Source organism: Pseudophryne corroboree, assembly GCF_028390025.1.
Source record: "Pseudophryne corroboree isolate aPseCor3 chromosome 3 unlocalized genomic scaffold, aPseCor3.hap2 SUPER_3_unloc_27, whole genome shotgun sequence".
In the NCBI taxonomy this organism is placed as follows: Eukaryota; Metazoa; Chordata; class Amphibia; order Anura; family Myobatrachidae; genus Pseudophryne; species Pseudophryne corroboree.
The window spans coordinates 256,009-281,665 of record NW_026967516.1 but is presented as its reverse complement, the minus strand read 5'-3'; the positions used below and the strand labels follow the sequence as shown (position 1 = coordinate 281,665).

At 44.2% G+C, this 25,657-nt stretch overlaps 1 protein-coding gene across 1 annotated transcript in view; it reads left to right on the top strand.

Annotated features, from left to right (window-relative positions):
* The window catches only part of LOC134983862 (zinc finger protein 585A-like), a 139,670-nt gene extending 131,585 nt beyond the window's left edge, over positions 1–8,085 (top strand). Inside the window, exon 2 of the mRNA XM_063949482.1 lies at positions 3,836–8,085. Within this exon, the coding sequence (XP_063805552.1) occupies positions 3,836–6,119 (2,284 nt within the window). The 3' untranslated portion in view covers positions 6,120–8,085. The remainder of the gene's footprint in view (positions 1–3,835) is intronic.
* The last annotated feature ends 17,572 nt before the right edge of the window (positions 8,086–25,657 follow it).

The window sequence follows — 25,657 nt, the reverse complement described above, 5'->3', positions numbered from 1 at the left end:
AATAAAGAGAAACAGACACGTTTTAAACCCATAATAAGAATAAATAAATCTGACCCAAAAATAGATCCATGCCCAGTAACTTAGTCCCAGTTGGCACATGTTACAGTAGGAAACAAACTCTGAGTGTCTCTTGCAGTCTTACAACTTAGCATATTGCTTCAAGACGGAAGTCAACTCATCCGGGATTGGTTTAGGTAAAGTGTCATGAAGGACTGTCAACAGAAAAATCCCACATTTTCAGAATAGCAGGGCCATCCTCGGGTGAAGGTATCACTGTGAAGGTGCCATTTCGCATCACAATAATCTTAGTAGGAAAGCCCCATTTGTATTGCACATTTCCTTGGGTGGAATAGACGCCTTTTGGCCAGCGTCACAGAAGAAATATCTGGAAATATCTGCAGATTATCCAGACACTCGGCTGTGGATGAGGAAGACAAAGCAGACTAGAATGTGTTCTTTTATATGAAGAAAGTGGACCCTGAGCAGAGTGTCCCTCGGTGCTTGGATAGGGGTCTGTTTGGGCTTTGGGAGTCTTCAGTGGAAGCTTCTGAATAGAGGACCGTGGCATGATCATAAAGCTCAGAATTTGTAACAGAATCCGTCATGCCCATTATTCTGATATTATTTCTCCGAGACCTGTCTTCTAAATCAATTACTTTATCACGAATAGAGACCGGGTCTTCCTGAAGGGTGTCATGTGCTGAAATCAGATCTTTGTGAGACGCAACAATCTCTTTCATCTTAGTCTGTACGAGTGCCAATCTCACTGATACCGGACCTCAAAGCTTGAATATTAGAGTTAAATTCTGAGGTTATTTCAGTCCTTAAATGTAGATAACACAGAATGTATAGAGCATAGAGTAACAGGACCATCTAGTGTGTCTTAAGATGTTTTCAGCCATTACAGCTGGGCTGTGCGTCTGACAGACAGAGAGGGGGGGTTGCAAATCCCACCCCTACATTTCCCTTCAGCACACAAAAAAATTACCTGTAACCATACCTGAACCTATCTGGTAATAGAAATTCAGAGAATAAGTTTACACATGTTTAAGCTGCTGCGTCACTTCACGGCTTCTTCGATGTCAGCAGTCCTAACACTACATAATGGCAGTGCCCACATAGTGCCATGTAATTTGTCACAGTAGGCCTCATGATAAAGGCTATTACTAAAACACACCCAGACAGAGAGCTAACTTGCCCAGGAGCCACCCCCAGGATCTCCCATGGGTACTACAAGGAACAGCATGCCTTCCAAATACTGCTCCCATTCAATGCCTCTCGCACACAAGCAGACAAACAATGGTAAATGCTCGATCATTCCTGGAGATAATTATGTATCAGGTACTGGAAAGGGGCAGGGTTCACAGACAAACAGACAGAGAGGGGGGGTTGCAAATCCCACCCCTACATTTCCCTTCAGCAAACTAAAAAATGACCTGTAACCATACCTGAACCTATCTGGTAATAGAAATTCAGAGAATAAGTTTACACATGTTTAAGCTGCTGCGCCACTTCACGGCTTCTCCGATGTCAGCAGTCCTAACACTACATAATGGCATTGCCCACATAGGGCCATGTAATTTGTCACAGTATGCCTCATGTGCGTCTGACAAGAAGAAGCAGATGATGTTGTAGCGGTCTTAGAAGGACCACCTGAATTTGAGGTACCAAAGAGATGGACAGGTGGGCCAATTTGGTACCTTTTAACCTTTTTTGGAGGCATGTTAAGCCGGCTACAAAGAGACGGACCTCTCAGAGATAGGAAAATACAAACGATCTATAAATAAAAGGAGTACGCTGTTAGGAGGTTACATCAAGATGACACAGTTCAAAATGACATTCTTAGTCGGGATGACAGGGGTAGCCGAGCCAAAATTTCAAGTAAACATGATGTAATGCAACTCAAATAACACAGTAATGACCGAGAAATTCCACTAGAGGTCAGCGTGATCACAGACGTGAAGTACTCAGCACAGAGAGACACAAATGGAAAAATATATTCAGTGAATAAATCCACAAAATAATATACTGTGAGGTTGTAATCAGAGTGTAATGAGCTGTACTCAGACGATACTTGATACTGTGCTCTGCATGTAGACTGAGAGGAAGTAGATTATAGTGGTACCATATAAATAGAAGGTAGTTTCACCTCCAGGCAAATGCCTCAATTTAGTGTAGTGACCCCGGTCCAGCCATCACAACACTTTTTTAGCAGCTTATATCAATTTTACACCTTATTGAAGGCAGAAGTCAAAGCATGCGATGGCCGGGCACCAGGATCCAAAATGACAGTCATCTCACTTCCCAATATCACCGCCGGGCTCCACTGACTATGGGCAGCCCGTTCTGTCCCCAGCAGTAGCGGAATCTGCGCACCCGTGTGAGTGGGAGAGCAAGTGATCCCGACTGAGCGAAAAGCGCCTTCAAGTCAGGTGTCAGGAGCGTGCAGGAAAACTTGGGCACACTTAGCCCCAGAATACAGCCTGTGGCATCAGCGGCGTCACTAGGCTGCGGCAGTGAACGGTGCCCGGAGGGAGCGGCTTTAGGGCAGTAGGAGTGGTGGACCTAATAGATTGGGTCTTGGTACCAGCGGCGGCTAAGAGATATCAGGTAGGTTAGATAAGAAGCCACTTAGTGAGGAGATCTCCATAAAGCACGCCTGGATGGACCACACCCCTCTTTTTTATTATTTTATATACTAACAGGGGTGACAGGTGTGGTACATCCCTGCAAAGGCAGATCCAATCTCTTTCTCATCAGACTCTGCTGTCTTCCCTGCACTCTCACTCAGATGTTCACTGCTGCCAGTAGCACACGTATGAGAAGCAGAAGTATGGCGGCAGCTGTATAGATTCTGATATGTAATTCTCTGTATCATACTTACCGTACACACATCATCCTTATTACTATGGAGAGTATAGAGTTAAGACACTGATGATGGGGTGTAACAGTGTATTATAACCTATCAGATGATGATGATTACAGTGTATTATATGGTGTATTGCATGTAAAATACCTTGTTCCACACACCTACTCTGCTGTAGCAATATACCTTATATAAGGGTGAGTAACACATGTACAGGCTTACCAGCGTATGAGCACACACATAAAGGAATGCTACCTTACCAATGCTTCCAGGAGTAACGTTAGGAGACATTTCTCTGATCTATCAACTCATATGACTGATGTTATTGTTCATCTAGAGTCTACGATATGTTCCCCATCTATTGTTTTACATTGGTGCTGACATAGGACTTGGCGAGTGACTACATCTCTATTGATGTTTCATGGTTAGTTATAAGAGAGAGGTATATCTAAGTCTTATTATAATATTATATTTGTTATTGTGAGTATTCTCAGGAGGGTGGACACAATGATTGAGACACAACATTATAAAGCCTTCATTAAAAGTTATGTTTTATTATACCCACACATTTACAATTAAGTGTCCCAGAGAGTCGTCTTATCCTATTGTTTACAAGATTAATATTGTTACAAAAAATGTCACATTTCCATAATGTATTTTATTTCCAGCAGATGGACACACAAGCAGGAATATCTCAGAAGGACATCTAATGTTATCCCTGGATTCTGAAATAACCGATAACGACAGTAGACCGGATTCTCCAGGAGATAACCCCATTACCCCAATGATACATCCAGCTCTATCAGCTGGTCCTTCTGATCCTGGGAAGTGTTCTCCTGATCACTCTGATATTGGTGCATCTGTTACAGCTCTGACAGTAGATACAGTGTTTCCCTGTTCTATAGATGCCAAATGTTTTACACAGAACACAAAGCCTATTAACCCACACACAGGTAAGGCAGGTGGAAGGCCACTGATATGTTCAGAGTGTGGGAAATGTTTTACATACAAATCACATCTTGTTATACATCAGAGAAGTCACACAGGTGAGAGGCCACTGACATGTTCTGAGTGTGGGAAATGTTTTGCACGGAAATCACATCTTGTTATGCATCAGAGAAGTCACACAGGTGAGAAGCCGTTTCCATGTTCTGAGTGTGGGAAATGTTTTACATGCAAATCAGATCTTGTTAAACATCAGCAAAGTCACACAGGTGAGAAGCCGTTTCCATGTTCTGAGTGTGGGAAATGTTTTGCACACAAACTATATCTTGTTAGACATCAGAGGAGACACACAGGTGTGAAGCCATTTTCTTGCTCTGAGTGTGGGAAATGTTTTACACAGAAATCACAACTTGTTACACATCAGCAAATTCACACAGGTGAGAATCTGTTTTCTTGCTCTGAGTGTACGAAATATTTTACACGGAAATCAGATCTTATTACACATCAGCGAAGTCACACTGGTGAGCAGCCATTTCCATGTTCTGAGTGTGGGAAATGTTTTGCAGACAAATCAAATCTTACTAAACATGAAAGAAGTCACACAGGTGAGAAGACATTTTCATGCTCCGAGTGTGGGAAATGTTTTACATGGAAATCACAACTTGTTACACATCAGCAAAGTCACACAGGTGAGAAGCCATTTCCATGTTCTGAGTGTGGGAAATGTTTTGCACACAAACCAGATCTTGTTAGACATCAGAGAAATCACACAGGTGAGAAGCAATTTTCTTGCTCTGAGTGTGGGAAATGTTGTTTAAGTAAATCACATCTTGTTACACATCAGAGAAGTCACACAGGTGTGAAGCCATTTTCTTGCTCTGAGTGTGGGAAATGTTTTACACAGAAATCACAACTTTTTACACATCAGCGAAGTCACACAGGTGTGAAGCCATTTTCTTGCTGTGAGTGTGGGAAATGTTTTACACGGAAATCAAATCTGGTTAGACATAACAGAAGTCACACAGGTGAGAAGCCATTTTCTTGCTCTGAGTGTGGGAAATGTTTTACACAGAAATCACATCTTGTTATACATCAGAGGAGTCACACAGGTGAGAATCTGTTTTCTTGCTCTGAGTGTACGAAATGTTTTACACGGAAATCAGATCTTATTACACATCAGCGAAGTCACACTGGTGAGAAGCCATTTCCATGTTCTGAGTGTGGGAAATGTTTTGCAGACAAATCAAATCTTACTAAACATGAAAGAAGTCACACAGGTGAGAAGACATTTTCATGCTCCGAGTGTGGGAAATGTTTTACACGGAAATCACATCTTGTTTCCCATCAGCAAAGTCACACAGGTGAGAAGCCATTTCCATGTTCTGAGTGTGGGAAATGTTTTGCACACAAACCAGATCTTGTTAGACATCAGCAATGTCACACAGGTGAGAAGCAATTTTCTTGCTCTGAGTGTGGGAAATGTTGTTTAAGTAAATCAGATCTTGTTAGACATCAGAGAAGTCACACAGGTGAGAAGCCATTTTCTTGCTCTGAGTGTGGGAAATGTTTTGCATGGAAATCAGATCTTGTTAAACATCAGAGAGGTCACACAGGTGAGAGGCCATTTCCATGTTCTGAGTGTGGGAAATGTTTTGCACGGAAATCAGTTCTTGTTATACATCAGAGAAGTCACACAGGTGAGAAGCCATTTCCATGTTTTGAGTGTGGGAAATGTTTTGCACGGAAATCAGTTCTTGTTATACATCAGAGAAGTCACACAAGTGAGAAGCCATTTCCATGTTCTGAGTGCGGGAAATGTTTTGCACACAAATCAGATCTGGTTAGACATAACAGAAGTCACACAGGTGTGAATACATTTTCTTGCTCTGAGTGCGGGAAATGTTTTGCACACAAATCAGATCTGGTTAGACATAACAGAAGTCACACAGGTGAGAAGCCATTTTCTTGCTCTGAGTGTGGGAAATGTTTTGCATGGAAATCAGATCTTGTTAAACATCAGAGAAGTCACACAGGTGAGAATCAATTTTCTTGCTCTGAGTGTGGGAAATGTTGTTTAAGTAAATCAGATCTTGTTAGACATCAGAGAAGTCATACAGGTGAGAGGCCATTTCCATGTTCTGAGTGTGGGAAATGTTTTGCACGGAAATCAGTTCTTGTTATACATCAGAGAAGTCACAAAGGTGAGAAGCCATTTCCATGTTTTGAGTGTGGGAAATGTTTTGCACACAAATCAGATCTGGTTAGACATAACAAGTCACACAGGTGTGAAGCCATTTTCTTGCTCTGAGTGCGGGAAATGTTTTACACAGAAATCACATCTTGTTACACATCAGCGAAGTCACACAGGCATTTCCATACTCTGAGAAATAAGCTTTTGTTGCACACAATAGACCACGCAGGTGAGAAACCATTTTGATCTTCTTGAGTATACTTATCATTGCCATGTAATGTTCCTCAAGATTCTGTCCTATCTCTTATGCTTTTTGCAATATACATACAACAGGTCCTTCTGATAGAAGCTCACCAACAAAGGGCAGGGCTACAGCTCAGCTTTGCAAACCAAACAGACTTAAGCTTGGGGGTTCAGAGTAACAAAATGCTGATCATGTGCGGAATCTTGGGGGTAAATTTACTAAGATGTGAGTTCTATTTAAGATGGGATGTTGCCAATAGCAACCAATCAGATTTCAGGTATTATCTTCTATAAGGTGCTAGATAAATGAGAAGTAGAATCTGATTGGTTGCCATGGGCAACATCCCATCTTAAATAGAACTCCCATCTTAGTAAATTTCCCCCTTGGTGTCCTGGATGGTGGAGTGATACTTGGGGGGTATTCAACTGTTTGAAAAGTCAGGTGTTTGTTTTTTCCTATCTACTAGACCGGAAAAAACACCCCCAACCAACTTTTCAAACAGTTGACTTCCACGCTTAGACATCAAATATCAGCCACAATCAGATCCTCATCTGAGGAACATAGCCAGACTCCAGCACTTATTTCCCTCAGAAGATCTACCTACAGTCATACATGTATTTTTTATCTTCACACATAGACTACTGCAATGTCCTCTACCTGGGTCTCCCAGCAAAAGAATTGCACCGCTTGTAGCTTGTACAGAATGCAGCAGCCAGGCTGTTACCTAACCAGCCCGTTCCTGCCACATAACACCCATTCTCTGCTCCCTTCACCGGCTGCCTGTAAGATGGTGACTCTATTACATAATCTTACTGACTCTCCCAGCCCTACATGACCAGGGTCCAAGGTACCAGAAGCAGCGCCCTGTTCGGTTCCATCTGCAGATGAAGGACTGTAACTAGCAGTATCAATTCCCCAAGCAGTGCTGAGATGTCGGGTAGGCGGCACCTTTGCATTAGTGGGGGCTGCTGGAGCAGTGTCTACATAGGTAATATTGTCTCCAAGCAGCGCTGAGGTGTCAGGGGAGACAGGGCGGATGGCTGCAGTGCGGTACCAGGGGCTGCTGGAGGCAGTGTCTATGTGGGTAATCATGTCCCAAAAAAGAGCTAAGGTGTCAGGGAGACAGCGGGTGGCAGTAGTGGAAGGAGACAGGGTGGTGGCAGTAGAGGGGTAGACAGGGCAAGTGACCGTAGTGGGGGGATACAGGGCGGTGGCAGTAGTGTGAGAAGATGGGGTAGTGGGAGGAGACAGGGCAGGTGGTAGTAGTGGGGGAGACGGCAAGTGGTAGTAGTGGGGGGGAGACAGGGCGGATGGCCGCAGTGCAGTACCAGGGGCTGCTGGAGGCAGTAAAGAGGTGTATGGGTCTCGCACAGAATCAGTTGATAATTAGACTTAATGATGATTATGCTTCCTTATTTCTAATTAATCCCTTGTATGTGTTACTGTTATTTGCTGTGTCAGCCTTTATGTGTGTTCTGTGTAATAATCCTGAAAGTAGTGCTGCTACCGATCTCATATCATTTGTAGTAACTTGGAAAAGATGAGATATGAGGTGCACTCTGGAAGCTTATAGGGGGTTAATCAGAGATGAACGCAGATGTGACATCATGCAGCCCCTGAAAAATGGTCCTAGCCCACCCGCGTTAACCCCTCAGGGATGTGACCGCAATGTGTGCATGTATATATTACCACCACCAGCAAACTGTTGCGAGACGCTATTGCGGCTGGTTCTGAATGACCCCCATAGGCTGTTGTGCAGAGTAAAGTATTTTTTAAGTTTAAAATATAGAGAAAAATCTGTGTATTAAAAATATGAAATAAAGTTGTTTAAAAACAAAAGATTTCCGTTGAGTCTTTTTATGTGTCTGTATTATCTTATTTCCAGATAATTGTCGCTATGGTGACAGAAACAATTTCCTGTTAATGTGTCACTTGTAGTGTTACTTTTGTGTCCACATAATATCAGTGTTGCTGTGTATAAATATCCCGTCTGGTGTGTAAAGGTGGGTACACACGTTGCCATTGTGACTGTGCAATTTCCCTTGAACTGGCCGGAGCCCAGAACCACCAATAGTGACTATGTACTTGTGATTGTGGCTATGTCTGATTGTGTGCTCGTGTGAATAGTGGGGTGTATATAGATATCTTATTTTTTTTTAAATAAATGATGTCTGTTCAAAGGTTCAGTTTTTTTTTTTTTTTTTTACTTGTAGGTGAATTAGGGTTGTTGTATTGTCGAAGTCAAAAATATTACATACACACCACATGCAAACACCAAACCGAGTGGCCTCTGCGTGCGCGTAGTCACCATGTGTACGCATCCACGCACGCTACGTACACTGGTTCACGTATTGACACGTGGTATGAGTATATACGGTAGCATACGCAATCGCACAGAAAAGCCACAAAGACATATTCAATATTCTATTTATATAGTGCATAATTTACACATAGTCTCCACACACATTTCCAGCAAGTTACATATACTCAAAGGATAGAATAACAGAGTCATTCAGGATGTGAGGGGATGGAGTAAGGTTAGTACTTAGTGCTTGGTATCCAGATGTGCAGTATCTTGAGATCTACATTCCGGTTGCTATTTGCAGTTTATAGCATGTTTCTGTGCATAGATATGTGCAGAATTGTACTATTCACAAATACTGTAAATACTGTACTCTTGATATTCGGCGGGAACCAGGGGTGAACACCTGCAAGTACACCTGGACCGGACCAAGCATCACCCATTCATTTAAACCAACCTATGACCCCTCATGTACTGTAAATGACCTGCCCTTTGACCTATGAAAGAAGCGCTTACACTTCCCATTGTACTGTATTTGGACACATTGTATAAAGAGAGTCCTCCTGACTAGGCTCAGTCTATTCTCTGAAGGTCATCTTGCTAAGACTGACTGAGGACCGGATCCGGGAGCGCTGGTGAACAAACGTATGTACTATTGGTTGTAGCTCTTCTCTGTAATATTGTATCTTATCTGTATATTTTGAGTAAATACTGTTGATGTGTTGGACCACAACATTACATGTAACTACTGGTGTCGCATTCCATTGTTTGGGGATAAGGTGTAGTCAGCCACACGGGTCACTGCATTGTGCGCATAGCGTGTTGGCGTGTATATGCAACGTGCATACATATCTTAGCGGTTATTTGCTTACGTTATGTGGCTGCAGCGGCCCGAACCACAGTGTGATACAGTATTGCTTTTCCTTGTAAATTAATCAAACTTTACAGTATTTAAATAAACTTATCTGACCCTTGCCTGGAAACGTCCATGTATGAAGGTATGGGAGATACCTGCTGCTGTCCCTTCTACTTACATTTGGGAGGTCCGGTTGTTTTGCGGGAATTAGCAGCAAATAGTAAATGATACATTGGCTCCATAACGTCTCGCTGACCCTCTGATTATTACAAAAATATGTTACACAAAATGACATTTGCATTACCAACCATTAATTAAACAAGAAAAACACAACACAATAAAAAAAAATGATACACAAAAAATAGAAGAAAATCACCAATTCTGGTCTGGATTCATTGACTCTATCAGGAGAACAAGAGACTTCTTAAAAAGGACTATGCCAACAGCAACCAGTAGAGGAATCAGGCGTATCCCACAGAATATCAGTGCTGCCACCAGTGTTCGCAAAAACGCGCTATAGCGCGTTTTTTACCCGGTATTGATGTTCAGGGACTCACTTTTCCAACATGCGCGAGTCCTCTGGGACGCGCTCCGCTGCAGCCAATCCCTAGCCTGGCAGATTGATTGGCGTGACGGCACGGCGCCGGCGGCAGGCTTTAAAAACAGGAGGTGGAGCCTTGCCGCCAGTCAGGACATGATAGAGCAGCTCCGTGGCAGCGATCCTCTGTGACGGTGGGTAACAGTCGGCTGGGGAGGGGGTTTGGCTTCTGAGTGCTACCAGTGGTCCGTGGCCAGGGAGAGAGGGGTTGGGTGCTCCGCGATCTCATGGTAGAGATTAGCTTTAAGCGGTTACTAGTGGCGTGGGGAGAGGGGGGCTGTCTGTTCCCGCGGTGGGGGCTGGTTCAGGGACGGCATTACAATGAGTCTCACTGACTCATTAAATGCCGCGACCAGCGCTGCGCCTGTTCGCCCGCCCACCACCAGTGCCCCAGAGCCCGTGTGTTAAAACGGCCACTGCACAGCCAGTCACTCGTGTCCTGTCTCCCGACCAGTAAAAGGTCCGCTCTCCTCCTCCCACTCAAATGCTGCCTGTGTCTTACTGTACTTATTTTACTAATCTAAACTCCCCCTCTATTGTGCTGACACGGACACCGGGCTGGAAGGGGAGGACAGGAGCCGCTCTCTCAGCCCTTGCCTACTTCTATTACACCCCTGCATACCTCCCAACTTTCAAGGATTGCCAAGAGGGACTTCGGCACCCAGCGCCGAAAAGGGGGCGTGTCTACATAAAACAGGCGTGTCTTTGCATAAAGGGGCGTGGCCTTGCGGCAATTCCACGATCGCAAGCCACGGCCCCCGTTCTGGTTACTATGGCCCATGGGGGCATGGCCAGCGCTCAGTGAGCTGCTGGCATGCCCCCAGTACCTCTGTCTCCATGAATAGAAGCTGTGTGCACATGCGCACAGCGTCTATTCACTCTGCTCTGCTGTGAGTGCAAGAGCCTCCCAACTGTCCCTCCCCTGCCCCCACCGTGGGACACTGCTGCCCACAGATGGGACAGCGGGACCATCTCACGAAAATCGGGACAGTTGGGAGGTATGCCCCTGTCCTGACCGTCCCCAGCGCCAAAAGTCCGTCGAAGGAATGTGCAGAGGCACTGGCAGCCATGTCCATGTACATTAACAGCCCCAGATTATATACACCACTGACTTCAAGCAATGTGACAGTAGTAGAAGCCCCTCTCTCAATCACTCCCTTTCCTCTGCCTCCATCTATCCCCTCCTTCCTTTCTCTCTGTCCGTCTCGTTCTCTCTCTGTCCGTCTCGTTCTCTCTCTGTCCGTCTCGTTCTCTTTCTGTCCGTCTCGTTCTCTCTCTGCTCGTCTCCTCGTTCCCTCTCTCTCTCTGTCCGTCTCCTCGTTCCCTCTCTCTCTCTGTCCGTCTCCTCGTTCCCTCTCTCTCTCTGTCCGTCTCCTTGTTCCCTCTCTCTCTCTCTGTCCGTCTCCTCGTTCTCTCTCTCTCTCTGTCCATCTCCTCGTTCCCTCTCTCTCTCTCTGTCCGTCTCCTCGTTCCCTCTCTCTCTCTCTGTCCGTCTACTCGTTCCCTCTCTCTCTCTCTCTGTCCGTCTCCTCGTTCCCTCTCTCTCTCTCTGTCCGTCTCCTCGTTCCCCCTCTCTCTCTCTCTGTCCGTCTCCTCGTTCCCCCTCTCTCTCTCTCTGTCCGTCTCCTCGTTCCCCCTCTCTCTCTCTGTCCGTCTCCTCGTTCCCTCTCTCTCTCTGTCCGTCTCCTCGTTCCCTCTCTCTGTCCGTCTCCTCGTTCCCTCTCTCTCTCTCTGTCCGTCTCCTCGTTCCCTCTCTCTCTCTCTCTCTCTCTCTCTCTCTGTCCGTCTCCTCGTTCCCTCTCTCTCTCTCTGTCCGTCTCCTCATTCCCCCTCTCTCTCTCTGTCCGTCTCCTCGTTCCCCCTCTCTCTCTCTCTCTGTCCGTCTCCTCGTTCCCTCTCTCTCTCTCTGTCCGTCTCCTCGTTCCCTCTCTCTCTCTCTGTCCGTCTCCTCGTTCCCTATCTCTCTCTCTGTCCGTCTCGTTCTCTCTCTGTCCGTCTTGTTCTCTCTCTGTCCGTCTCGTTCTCTCTCTGTCCGTCTCCTCGTTCCCTCTCTCTCTGTCCGTCTCCTCGTTCCCTCTCTCTCTGTCCGTCTCCTCGTTCCCTCTCTCTCTCTGTCCGTCTCCTCGTTCCCTCTCTCTCTCTGTCCGTCTCCTTGTTCACTCTCTCTCTCTGTCCGTCTCCTCGTTCCCTCTCTCATTCCCTCTCTCTGTCTGTCTGGTTCCCTCTGTCCGTCTCCTTCCCTGTCTCTCTCTGTCCGTCTCCTTCCCTCTCTCTCTCTCTGTCTGTCCCGCCCCCTCTCTCTGTCCGTCTCTCTTCTCTGTCACCACACTGTCAGTCTCCCCCCTCTCAGTCAGTTTCTCTCTTTCCCCTACACCCACCTCACTCTCTTCCCACTACACCCACTGATTGCAAAATATGCGCTATAGCACGTTTTACGCACTACAAGCGGAGAGGTCTCTAAGTGACCAGTGCGTCTCTGCTAATAATACTGTTTCAATGCCTCTCTTGCCATCAAATCACCACTGGTAGCTTCTCCCCATTCAATCGCGCTGCCCGCATCTTCTCCCCATTTAAAGTGTATAACGTGCTCTGCCTGGCTCAGTGTGTGTATAGGTGGGTCTACCTGGTGAAATGTATATAACGTGCTCTGCCTGGCGCAATGTATATAACGTGCTCTGCCAGGCGCAATGTGTATAGCTGGTTATACCTGGCGCAAAGTGTATTATGTGCTTTGCCTGGCGCAAAGTGTATAACGTGCTCTGCCTGGCACAATGTGTATAGGTGGTTCTGCTTGGTGCAATGTGTATAATGTGCTCTACCTGGCGCAATGTGTATAATGTGCTCTGCCTGGCACAATGTGTATAACGTGCTCTGCCTGGCACAATGTGTATAACGTGCTCTGCCTGGCACAATGTGTATAACGTGCTCTGCCCGGCACAATGTGTATAACGTGCTCTGCCTGGCACAATGTGAATAACGTGCTCTGCCTGGCACAATGTGTATAACGTGCTCTGCCTGGCACAATGTGTGTAGGTGGTTCTGCTTGGTGCAATGTGTATAATGTGCTCTACCTGGTGCAATGTGTATAATGTGCTCTGCCTGGCGCAGTGTGTGTATAGGAGGTTCTACCTGGTGCAATGTGTATAAGCGGCACTACTGTGTGGTGTAATGTAAATTGGCACTATTATGTGGCCAAGCCCCTTCCCCACAAAGCCAGACGCCTAAGTTTTTGTTTTGTTGTTGTGTTTTTATATTTGAATCATTAATAAGATTAATAAGAACCTTCATTCCGATGGCACCCACAAAAGGACAGTTAGGACCCTAATTTTTAAAGGTGAGGGGTCCCTGGGACCCACTTTTTTTTCGGCTCAGCGCGATCACTGCTGCCACCATACATTGGGGAGAGAAGATGAAGTGCAGATTTCTGAACAGTGCTTTTAGAAGGAACACAAGAAGTGCATAGATCACAATGATCAGAAGTCCTGGACACTGAGGTCAAGAAACCAACGCTGTGGTTCAAATGACCTCAATGCAGATTACTTGGAGCAAGAGACTAGGGTAAGGGCAACAACATTTTTTTTAAACAATTAAAAATCCGGTTTGAAAATAAAAAACAAATTTAAAAAACGAGGATCGTCCAGTACAGAGGACTGTGTACTCAGCATGTCTAAGTACATACCACTGGACGACACGCTGGAATGGAAGGAGGGGGTGGGCTGTATGGGTCCTTGCGTAAAATAGCTAATCTGTTGAGGAGGGTTTCCCGGCACATAATGCATGGGTTGGTGATGTGGGTGCACATTTGGGAGACAGCACATGGCAGGTGGTGTTATCTCACACGTCTCAACAAGAGATTCATCATTGTGCATGAGGTAGCATCAAGAACCAGACACTTGCAGATCTTTTGATCCTCCTTCATCAGTCGCATCTCCACCTCAATGTAATTGGCAACAGATTGCTCCAAGTCCGGAGACCTATATAGAACCTCATGAGTAAAAAACTCTGCATGAGTAAAAAACTGTTGTGAGCTGGGCGGGGCAGAAGTGGTTTTTCGGATGACCTCCACTGTTTTGGGGGTCATTGCTGTGGCGTTGGGTCGTCCACTTCAGTTGCCTCACTCATGGAAGGCTTCACTTCCAGCTCCGGTGTAATATTCTGCAATATAAAACAAAAATGAACTCCATGTAAAAATGTGTGTGTACAATACAATACAAATGTGTGTGTACTTACCAGATCCAGACTCTCCGATGCCTCCTCTTCCACAAGAGTGGGAGAATCCGGATCCAGATTACACTGTGACCTTAGTCTTGGCTCTTGCTCTAAAGTGAATTTCATGAGGTGATAATACCACAGCGTTGGCTTGTAAACCTCATCCGTCCCGGCTCCAGAATGTTGTGATTCCATGTACTTCTTGTAATCCTACAAAAACACTGGAAATTTGCGATGTTCTTCTTTACCTAATCTAGGTCTGCAGCGCTGTTCCTGGCTCTACTGTATCTGATCAGCTGGTCATATGCCCGATTCCTCTGTGTCCTGTTGGCATAGTCCACACTTTTTACACACCACAGGCACTCGTTCTCGTGATACAATTCAATAAATCCAGACCAGAATTTGTGATTTTCCTCTGCTGACATATCTGTGGGAAAAATATTATACACAATTTATCTACAAAGTACAAGTGTAATGTACACACCTGTGTCACACAACCTGTATAGTAATGCACAAACAGCAACTTGAATTGTGAGCACACAGCTGAAAATTAAAACAAATCTGCAGCACCGTTACACATTATTACACACCGTTATGCACATTACACATTATTACACACCGTTATGCACATTACACATTATTACACACTGTTATGCCCATTACACATTATTACACACCATTATGCCCCTTGCACATTATACCACACAGCATAATGCCCATTACACATTATTACACATCCATAATGCCCATTATACATTATGCCACATACCATAATGCCCATTACTTATGCCACATCCCGTAATGCCCCTTACACATTATTACACATCCATAAGGCCCATTACATATTATGCCACACACTGTAATGCCCATTACACATTATTACACACCGTAATGCCTGCGATCGCTTTCATCGTAGAAGCCATCGCTCTCCGGCGACCCCTGTTACCCTGCAGCAACACGCCTGCGCATTGCAATGTGTTGCTGCCCTGTCACCGGGCAGCAACACGCCTGCAAATTGTGGGTTACACGCTTGCGCAGTTCAGACCCGATCGTACTACTGTGAGAAAATACAGCATGTGAACAGGTCTGAATGAGGATCATGGTGCGATATGTGCTAATTTTTTTACCATTGTGACTATATAGTCATCGCACCGTGTGTAATGTATACAGCTTTATTCCTTCTACACGAACAGGGAAAGAAAGGTTCTACATAATATCTGTATTCAGAAGGCTACAGCCAGACGCAGGACAGCAGTACTACATGAGATGATGAGCAGTAATCTATATGTTCCCAGAAATTCCCCTGAGATGACAGGACACATGGATAATGTCCCTGATCAGAGGGTGGAACTGTCAAATACTGTGTCAGAGACAACTTTCTAAAGGTATATATATATATTCCTGGACAGTATGTATATACACGGGTATGTATACATGATACCCAGATGATTCTATATAATCACAATATAACGGTGATTTCATATTCATCATTATCTTATCTATTATATTCACCCATTCTGTATTCAGCATATATAGGAAAGTATAGTCATATGAAAATGACAATATTCTATAGCGCAGTCTAGAAATCCCGCTGCATTACATTAGGTAAATATGAGTCACCCGTCTCATACATGCACAAAATACTACCATATGTATATGCACTTAGAGACGTTACAACACAGATATACTTAGCACCCTGTTATTCTTGGGATGCCACAAATCCACAATCCATCCATCATATCGCTCCAGACATATGAAAAATAAACACAACAATAAAAATAATATAGTGCAGTATTTCTGATCACAAATGTCCTAAAGTATAGCCACTTGGTGTACAGAGCAGGGAATACACTGTGAACCCGTTTCCAAGAGGTTTTCTTCCACCAATCGTTGCTCCCCTTCAATCAACAGGAAAGACACCACGTGTACCACCAATACATATATGTGCTGACATTGAGGGTAATTCCAAGTTGATCGCAGCAGGACATTTTTTAGCAGTTGGGCAAAACCATGTGCACTGCAGGGGGGGCAGATATAACATGTGCAGAGAGAGATAGATTTGGGTGAGTTCAATCTGCAATCTAAATTGCAGTGTAAAAATAAAGCAGCCAGTATTTACCCTGCACAGAAACAAAATAACCCACCCAAATCTAACTCTCTCTGCAAATGTTATATCTGCCCCCCCTGCAGTGCACATGGTTTTGCCCAACTACTAAAAAATATCCTGCTGCGATCAACTTGGAATTACCCCCATGGAGCTTACTTGTAAGACAACTTGGTAAAAGTGCATACAGGTATCTTTTCCCTTTCCTCTCCTCCGGTGTTTATGGCTTACACTGCATAAGTAATTATCCGAATGTCAAATGCTTAAAATATTGATATTTAAAAAATATTAAAATATAAAAAGATACAGGGACATTTTCATCTTTTTCTCATCAGCTCCAAACGGTCAGATTATAACATCGTCACCATTCCCTGGAGAGTGGAATCCCGGGATAATCTCACCCTCCTGATGGTTCTAGACCAACAATGTGCTGGCAAGGCTGATGTACTCTGTCCTGTTTGTCACCACTCCCGACGCGTTTCCACGCTCCTGGCGTCTTTGTCAAGGAATGGTGACAGACTAACATTCATGCAATTTATACCTAGTGGACGGAAAGGAGTCACCGGAAGTAGCCATTTTTTATGTGACACATATGTAACTTCCCTATTATGTCCAACTTCCATACTACGTCATTGGGCATTTACTCATTATAAAAATACATCCCAAAATATTATTTTATAAAATCTGTATTATAAATATAGATAGATTTTTAATCCCTAAAACTTCTTAAACATAATGGCGATTATATGACGTTTTTCTTTCCCCTCATCTTAGGGCGGACGTTACGTCTTTAGTAACATCTATTTGGCTCCTATCTCCACTTCCTCCATTGGGACAAGAATATCATCTCAATCAATGCCATACTGGTGGAAGTGAGGTCAGTCCTTAATCCTTAACTAAGGGTGGAAGTGAAGACTCCTCCATATTATAATAGGGGTGAGCCGGTCAATACCTAAAAAAAAATTGATAATAGATATATGGGCGAGTGTAGAACGGTATGCCGGCGGCCAGGCTCCCGGCGACAAGCATACCTGCGCCCGACCGACGGCATACCGACAGTGTGGCAAGCGCAAAGGAGACCCTTGCGGGCATGGTGGCATGCTACATGTGCCACGCTATTTTATTCTCCCTCCAGGGGGGTTGTGGACCCCCATGAGGGAGAATAGCTGTCGGTATGCCGGGTGTCGGGATCCCGGCGCCGGTATACTGTGCGCCGGGATCCCGACATTCGGCATACTGAAGACCACCCATATGGGCAAGTATGACGTTCTTCTTATAGTTCAACTAAGGGCATAAATTATATCAATAAGTCCTTCTATTTAATACTAGATTCCTCTTCCTCCATTGAGACGGAAGTTCCATATCGATGAATCACACTGGCGGAAGTGACGTCACTCCCTGACTAAGGGCGGAAGTGACATCACTTCCCCCCCCCCCATCCCTTACTAAGGGCAGAAGTGATGTCACTAACCCACATCTTACTAATGGGGGAAGTGGTGTCACTCCCTCCATCCCTTACTAAGAGTGGAAGTGACATCACTCCCCCATCCCTTACTAAGGGCGGAAGTGATGTCACTAACCCATCCCTGACTAACAGCGGAAGTGACATCACTCCCCCATCCCTGACTAAGGTCGGAAGTGATATCACTCCCCCATCCCTGACTAAGGGTGGAAGTGATGTCACTCCCCCATCCCTGACTAAGGGCGGAAGTGACATCACTCCCCCATCCCTGACTAAGGGCGGAAGTAACATCACTCCCCCATCCCTGACTAAGGGTGGAAGTGATGTCACTCCCCCATCCCTGACTAAGGGCAGAAGTGATGTCACTCCCCCATCCCTGACTAAGGGCAGAAGTGATGTCACTCCCCCATCCCTGACTAAGGGCGGAAGTGACATCACTCCCCCATCCCTGATTAAGGGTGGAAGTGATGTCACTCCCTCATCCCTGACTAAGGGCGGAAGTGGTGTCTACTCCGTGTTTTGATAAGAACAAACTTATCATAACAGAAGAAAGAGTATTATTGCCCATTTTGTTTTAAAAGCGGAATAAATCACAATTTCTATAGGGATAATGACAAAATAATAAAAAGCAAAAACGCATACCAATTCGCTATGTGATAAGAATCACAGTAATAAACCATTGGATATATATGTAAAATTATACATTCAAAAGGGTCCTTACTGCTTTATACATATTCACTAAAAGATGAGTATATATAGATCCTATTAATAAAAAATATAAAAAGGATCACCTAACTACACTACTCCTAGAATACAGCTAATAAAATCTGTATATGCTAATTCAGAAAGAGGTTTGAGAGTCTCGTGATTCCACTCTCTCACATGTATCATTTATTAATAAATTCACAAAAACCATTTGATTTCGAAATCATGATTTAATCCCAGTGGTTGTAAGGTTTTAAAATAAAAAATCATCCTCGTTTCATTTTTACGTAATCTATTATCTCTATCGTTTGCTCTCCAATTATTCTTTGTAATCGCTAATCCACAAAAATTCTTCATTCCTTTTAATGATTGATTGTGGATCTTCTTAAAATGTAATGAGAATGGATGTCCTTCATTACCCTTATCAATATTACGAGTATTTTCTGCCCATCGTACTTTTAATGCTCTCTTCGTTTTACCTACATATAATTTATTACACGTGCACTCAATCATATAGACTGCATAGTTGGTGTGGCAAGTAATAAAATCCTTACATTTGAATACACCCATAGATGTTTCTATTTCAGTTAACTTGGTGTTTTTATTAGGACATGCTTTACATAACTTGCAATCACCACATCTATAGAAACCTTTATTTCAGGGTAAAAATCTAGTTCTATCCATCGGGAGGGAACTCTGAACAATTTTATTCTTAATTGTGGGGGCGCTTTTGTAAATAAATTTCAGCTTTTCTGGTAGGATGGATTTTAAGGTTGGATCTTTTAATAGGGTGGTCCAGTTTCTTCTTCCTACTTGTTCCACCTTTTTATATTGTCGATTGAATTGAGTGACAAAAGCCAACCCATCACTTTCATCTTTATCTAAGGTAACTTTCTCCTGGGATAATAATATATTCCTATCATATCCTTCCACCTCTTTAACTGTTTTATTTAATTTATTTTCATCATATCCTTTTTGCTCGAATTTTGAAACCATATCTGAGGCTTGTTCCTGAAAGGTATTTAAGTTGGAGCAGTTCCTTCTTAATCTAACCATTTGCCCCTTAGGTATATTTTGTAACCACTGTGGCACATGGCTAGTATCCGATCCAATATACGTGTTAGAATCTGTGGGCTTACTATAAGTACTGGTAACATATGAATTGCTTATGCAGAAAGTCAGATGTATGTTGACATTGTTCTCATTTAGATGTGCACAAAAGGCATTAAGACTATTTCTATTTCCCCTCCAGATGAAGAGAATGTCGTCTATGTACCGCCACCATTGCACCAAGGGAATCATTCCGAGTTGTTCGCTAGCAGATTTCGGTCACAGCTATCAGGAAAAAAAATGGCAATACTGCGCATGCGGCACAATGCGCACGCGCGTCATACTATTACTACAAACTATGTAGTTTCACATATGTGTGAGGCGCGTGAGATAACACTTGGGATAAGGTTGGTTTATTATCCTCGCTGTGCTATCGCCCCTCGGTGTCTGATGCCGGTAGTCTGGCTTGTTAAAGCCTTTGTTGTGTAATGATTGACATCTGCCAATGAAATGCAATATCCTGAACCGGTTCTGGAACCTTTACTTATGATTATATGAAATGGAGGAGGCATACATATACAGTGTATTAATGCAGAAATCACTATTGTATGAATCACTTATATAAAGTACCGTGGTGCAAAATCATTCAGTTCATGTGAAAGTTCCGTGCACTCAGCATCTAATGCGGAGATGAATGAGATATCCAATGATCACTATCGGTGCTAGAGACCGGCGTCCCGTATCTCTACAGTGGCTACAAGTCTGTGTAATCTTGAGCGCTACCCCGGGAGCTTGCGTCCTGCACCTGGCTCGTTGCTGCCTGGGGAGGGAATGAGCTGGCTTGGGCTCTGCAGAACCTTTTGACGGACACCCCCCCCTCACTTGCAGAGACATAGAAACATAGAAACATAGAATTTGTCGGCAGATAAGAACCACTTGGCCCATCTAGTCTGCCCCTTTTTTTTTTTTATATATTATTTTTTTTTTATCACTAACCTTATTTGATCCTTATTTCTTTGTAAGGATATCCTTATGTCTATCCCATGCATGTTTAAATTGCTCTACTATCTTAGCCTCTACCACCTCTGATGGGAGGCTATTCCACTTGTCCACTACCCTTTCTGTGAAATAATTTTTCCGCAAATTTCCCCTGAACCTCCCCCCCTCCAGTCTCAGTGCATGTCCTCGTGTCCTATTGCTTCTCTTCATTTGGAGAATGTTTCCCTCCTGGACTTTGTTAAAACCCTTCATATATTTGAAAGTTTCTATCATGTCCCCCCTTTCCCTTCTCTGCTCCAAACTATACATATTGAGATTTCTTAGTCTTTCTGGGTATGTTTTGTGATGTAGGCCATGCACCATTTTAGTTGCCCTCCTTTGTACAGTTTCTAATGTATTAATATCCTTTTGAAGATATGGCCTCCAGAACTGAATACAGTATTCTAGATGAGGCCGTACCAATGACCTATACAGTGGCATTATTACTTCTTTCTTTCTGCTGCTGATTCCTCTCCCAATGCAGCCAAGCATCTGACTAGCCTTCCTCATTGCCTTGTTACATTGCTTACCTGCCTTTAAGTCATCTGAAATAGTGACTCCTAGATCCCTTTCCTCCTCAGTAGTTTCCAGTATAGTGCCATTAATACTGTATTTAGCTTTAGGATTTTTGAGACCCAAGTGCATGATTTTGCATTTTTTGGCATTAAACTGTAATTGCCAGACTCTTGACCATTCCTCTAGTCTACCTAGATCCTCAATCATTTGTTTTACCCCACCTGGTGTGTCTACCCTGTTGCATACCTTTGTGTCATCTGCAAAAAGGCATACTTTCCCTTTAATCCCATTTGCAATGTCACCAATAAAGATATTGAAAAGCACTGGTCCAAGTACAGATCCCTGGGGTACTCCACTGGTAACATTTCCCTCCTGTGAATGCACTCCATTTACCACAACTCTCTGTTTTCTATCCTTCAACCAAGATCTTATCCATTCAATAATCCTAATATCCAATCCCAAACTTTCAAGTTTATTTAGCAGTCTGCGATGTGGAACTGTGTCAAAAGCCTTACTAAAGTCAAGATAAGCTATATCCATGGCTCCACCTTTATCCATCACTTTAGTCACACAATCAAAAAAGTCAATAAGATTTGTTTGACATGATCTTCCCCCAGTGAATCCATGCTGTTTGGGATCCAGTAAATTGCCGGATTTGAGATGATCTACAACTCTTTCTTTTAAGAGTGTTTCCATCAATTTCCCTACTACTGATGTAAGACTCACTGGTCTGTGGTTGTTTGCCTCTTCCTTGCTTCCACTTTTGTGCAGTGGGACTACGTTTGCTCTTTTCCAGTCCCCTGGAATTTCTCCTGTAGCTAATGACTGGTTTTGTTCTCCTTTGAGTGCCTAATGACCTTTTGTTCTCCTTTGAGTGCCACCCATCTGTCCTTTCTGCTTGCGATGTTCCTTACTGTGCTGGTTCCATTTTTATACACCCGGCACCAGGGCTTCTTAGGAGTATCAGTGTCCTTAATATCTGTTCTTCTGGGTGACTTTGTGTCTGTTTCTCCAACGCGTTTCAGCTTGCTGGCCTTCCTCTGGGAGTCTGTGTGATACACTGTTCTCTGGCATAAGTGAGGATAAGTAGCCATCTTGTGTGTGGGAGCATTTACTGTTGGTACTTCCTACTTACATTGTGATTGTTTTTTCTAGATGTCAATCAATGGTTCTACTGTGGATTGGTTATTACTACTTGGATTGTGATTGGTTTTTCTAGATGGCAATCAATGGTTCTTCTAGTGTTGTAGATTTCTTGATACAAGTAAATCACTGAAACTGTTTGCTACTAGATGTCACATGTTATACATAAATCCCTGATGTTCTTGCAGTCTGGGTTGAACATTGCATGTGAATATGTAACAGAAGACTATATTATGTTCCTCCAATAAGTGTGAATGGAATAAAATAGTCTAATTGTGTGCCTGTATTCTGTATAAATGTATTATTCCTATCAGAAAGGTGTTACCTGGGTGTTATATATATAGTTACTTGGATACTAGTGGGCTTAGAGAGAGTGTTTGAACCCAGGATATAAAGATATTATCTTCATATACAAATTATGGATCGTACTTCATTGTCCTGGTTGAGGCCTTTGGGTGTTCGGGTCACCATGTGGACTATCATACGCAGTTCCTCCCTGTTGATGGTGAGTATGTAGTAGGGAGGCCAATCCCGGGATCGGGATCCCGGGATTTGGGCCCAAAAATGTTGGGATTTGAATCCCGGGATTGTAGCATCCAATCCCGGGATTATACTGCGCATGCTCGGGAGGGTGGGCGTAATTAATACTACTTACTAATATTAGGCGGGTGGCAGCCATGAACAAGTTGAACGCGGCGGCACTTCAAATGTAGCGCCGACCGCCAGCCAATCAGAGCTGGCGGAACGGCAGCCAATCAGGGAAGTTGCAGCGACAGCCAATCAGGAGCGACTGATGTGGCCGCTTTCCTGATGGGCTACCGGTCCACCAGCTCTGGTTGGCTGGCGGCCGGCGCTTCATTTGAAATGCCACCACGTTCAGTGTGCTCATGGTTGCCGCCCGCCTAATAGTAAGTACTATTACTTACACCCACCCTCTCTCCCTCCGTGCAGTCAGTGGTGCTCCCTACAGCCTTCCTCCCTCCCGCACCGCTACTAACCCTCCCTGCCGCGACCTACACCCTCCCTCCTGAGTCCCGCACCACTACCTACACTCTTCCTTCCTCCCGCATAGCTACCTACACTCTCCCTACCTCCCGCACTGCTACCTACACCCTCCCTTCCTCCCGCACTGCTACCTACACCCTCCCTACCTCCCGCACTGCTACCTACACACTCCCTACCTCTCGCACCGCTACCTACACCCTCCCTCCAGCGCTGCTCCCTACAACTTTCACTGATCCCTACTGCAATCCCGGGATTGACCGTTTTTCAATCCCGGGATTGAAAAAACGGCCCAGGATTGGCCTCCCTAGTATGTAGTCACCCCCTCTCCAGTTTTTCTTAACCTCCTTCTGCCCTGTGACCTTGAGTAGTGTGAGATTTGATTCATGATGTTCTTTGTAATGTAAGGAAAGTTGATGTTCTTCCGAACCTTTTTCTAATATTCCGTATGTGTTCGTTTATTCTCATTTTGAGTGGTTGTATAGTCCTTCCTATGTATTGTTGCGGGCAGGGACATTCTAACATATATATAATGCCCTTGTTGTGACATGTTAAGTTGTCCTGTGTGTTACATTTTGTGGAATGGGAAAAGAGGATTTTGGTACTTACCGATAAATCCATTTCTCTGAATCCACTCGGGGACACTGGAACAGCTTATACAGTAGGGGTGTGAAGCTTGCAACCGGAGGTGTGGCACAATCTAAAAATTAGCATTGTCTGCACAGCCGGCTCCTCCCTCTTCATGCTCCACATCCCTCAGTTTGGAAAGTTTGACAGAGAGAATAGGACATGAGACTCCAAACCAAGGGTGAGGAGCCCACTGTACAACAAATCAAACAGCATCCAAGAACTCTTTAACAAGAACCTTGAACACAGCAGGTTGACAGCACCAAGGCGGGCATCCAGTGTCCCCGAGTGGATTCAGAGAAATGGATTTATCGGTAAGTACCAAAATCCTCTTTTCTCTTTCATCCACTAGGGAACCCTGGAACAGCATTATACAGTAGGGGACATCCCAAAGCTACTCCCAAGGGTGGGAGTGCTATCAGTGGCCTGCAAAACTAAGCGTCCAACTTAGAATCTCTGGACGCAAACGTCTCAAACTTGTAGAATCTTGTAAATGTGTGTGCTGATGACCACGTTACCGTTATGCAAAGCTTAGTAGTAGAGGCGCCTCTGGCAGCCGCCCATGAGGCACCCATGGATCTAGTGGTATGGGTACCAACCTGAATCGGAACTCATTCACCACAGGATACATAAGTCTGCCTAATGGTAAGACTAAGCCATCTGGCCAGGGTCTGTTTAAATGCTGGCCAACCCTTCTTTGGACCATCATAAAGATCAAACAAATGGTCCGACTTTTGGATGGACAACGTAACCTGTACGTACTGTCAAAGTCAGAAAAATATCTCTATGCACACTGCCATATTTGCACCTCATTCAGGTCCGCGCTGCGCATGCGTACGCTCTCCCGTGAAGGCGCATACCCGCAATAGAGTGCACTCGCAGGCGCACGATATGCGTATTTACGGTAGAGTTTATGTAATCGTAGCGTGCGACTCATTCGTTACATATTTTCAGTATTAATGTATTTTGTAGATCATGGTCCCTTTGATAGATTCTGAAAGTTTGGTTAACATAGCATGTTCCTGAACGGAGGAATCCCTCTTTGTATTGTACGAAGGGTCTAACAGGAGTCATACAGTGGTGTTTGGTACCCATCGGAAGAGTATTTAAATAGCAATATTCCGGTGTTGGTTTGGAGCGGATTAATCGCTCGTGCGAATAGTTATGGACATAACAAGTTATGTCCATTTTCTATTATTTGTTCTTATTTAATCATGCGGCGGGAAATCTAGTATCCCACCCACCTGAACAGTTGGAAACAGTCACAGCCCACCTGTATGAATCAACCTATGACCTTTTGTTATGGTACAGAGCCGAATTCCTGTGTCCAATGAACAATGGGATTGTAGGGACCATTGGATTGTATTGTGTGTGGGGCATAAATAGGCAGGCCGATCATATCCAACTTCACTCTCTTCAACGGTTCTCATTGCTGATAATTGGGAGCTGGATATCGAGGCGCATGCGATCGTTTCCCCTTGTGCGTAAGTGTTTCTCCGCAATTGTATTTGTCTTCTTGTGATATTGAGCCAATCTCTCTCAAATCTCTCTCTCTCGTCTTCTCATCTTCTCTTATTTCTCCTTAAACTTAACTGTATTGTATTGTATTGTATTTCCTGTATAGTTATCTGGTTAGTTGGTTTATGTTATATTGTAGTGTATCATTTGTACTGTGTTTCCCTTTTACAAGTATAATAGACTTAATACACATAATAGGTTTCGGACCCTAAGCCCAGGTATCTGTGTATTCTTTATAGTGTTAAGCATTTCCTGAGCGTCGGTGACGCTCAAGCAGCTTT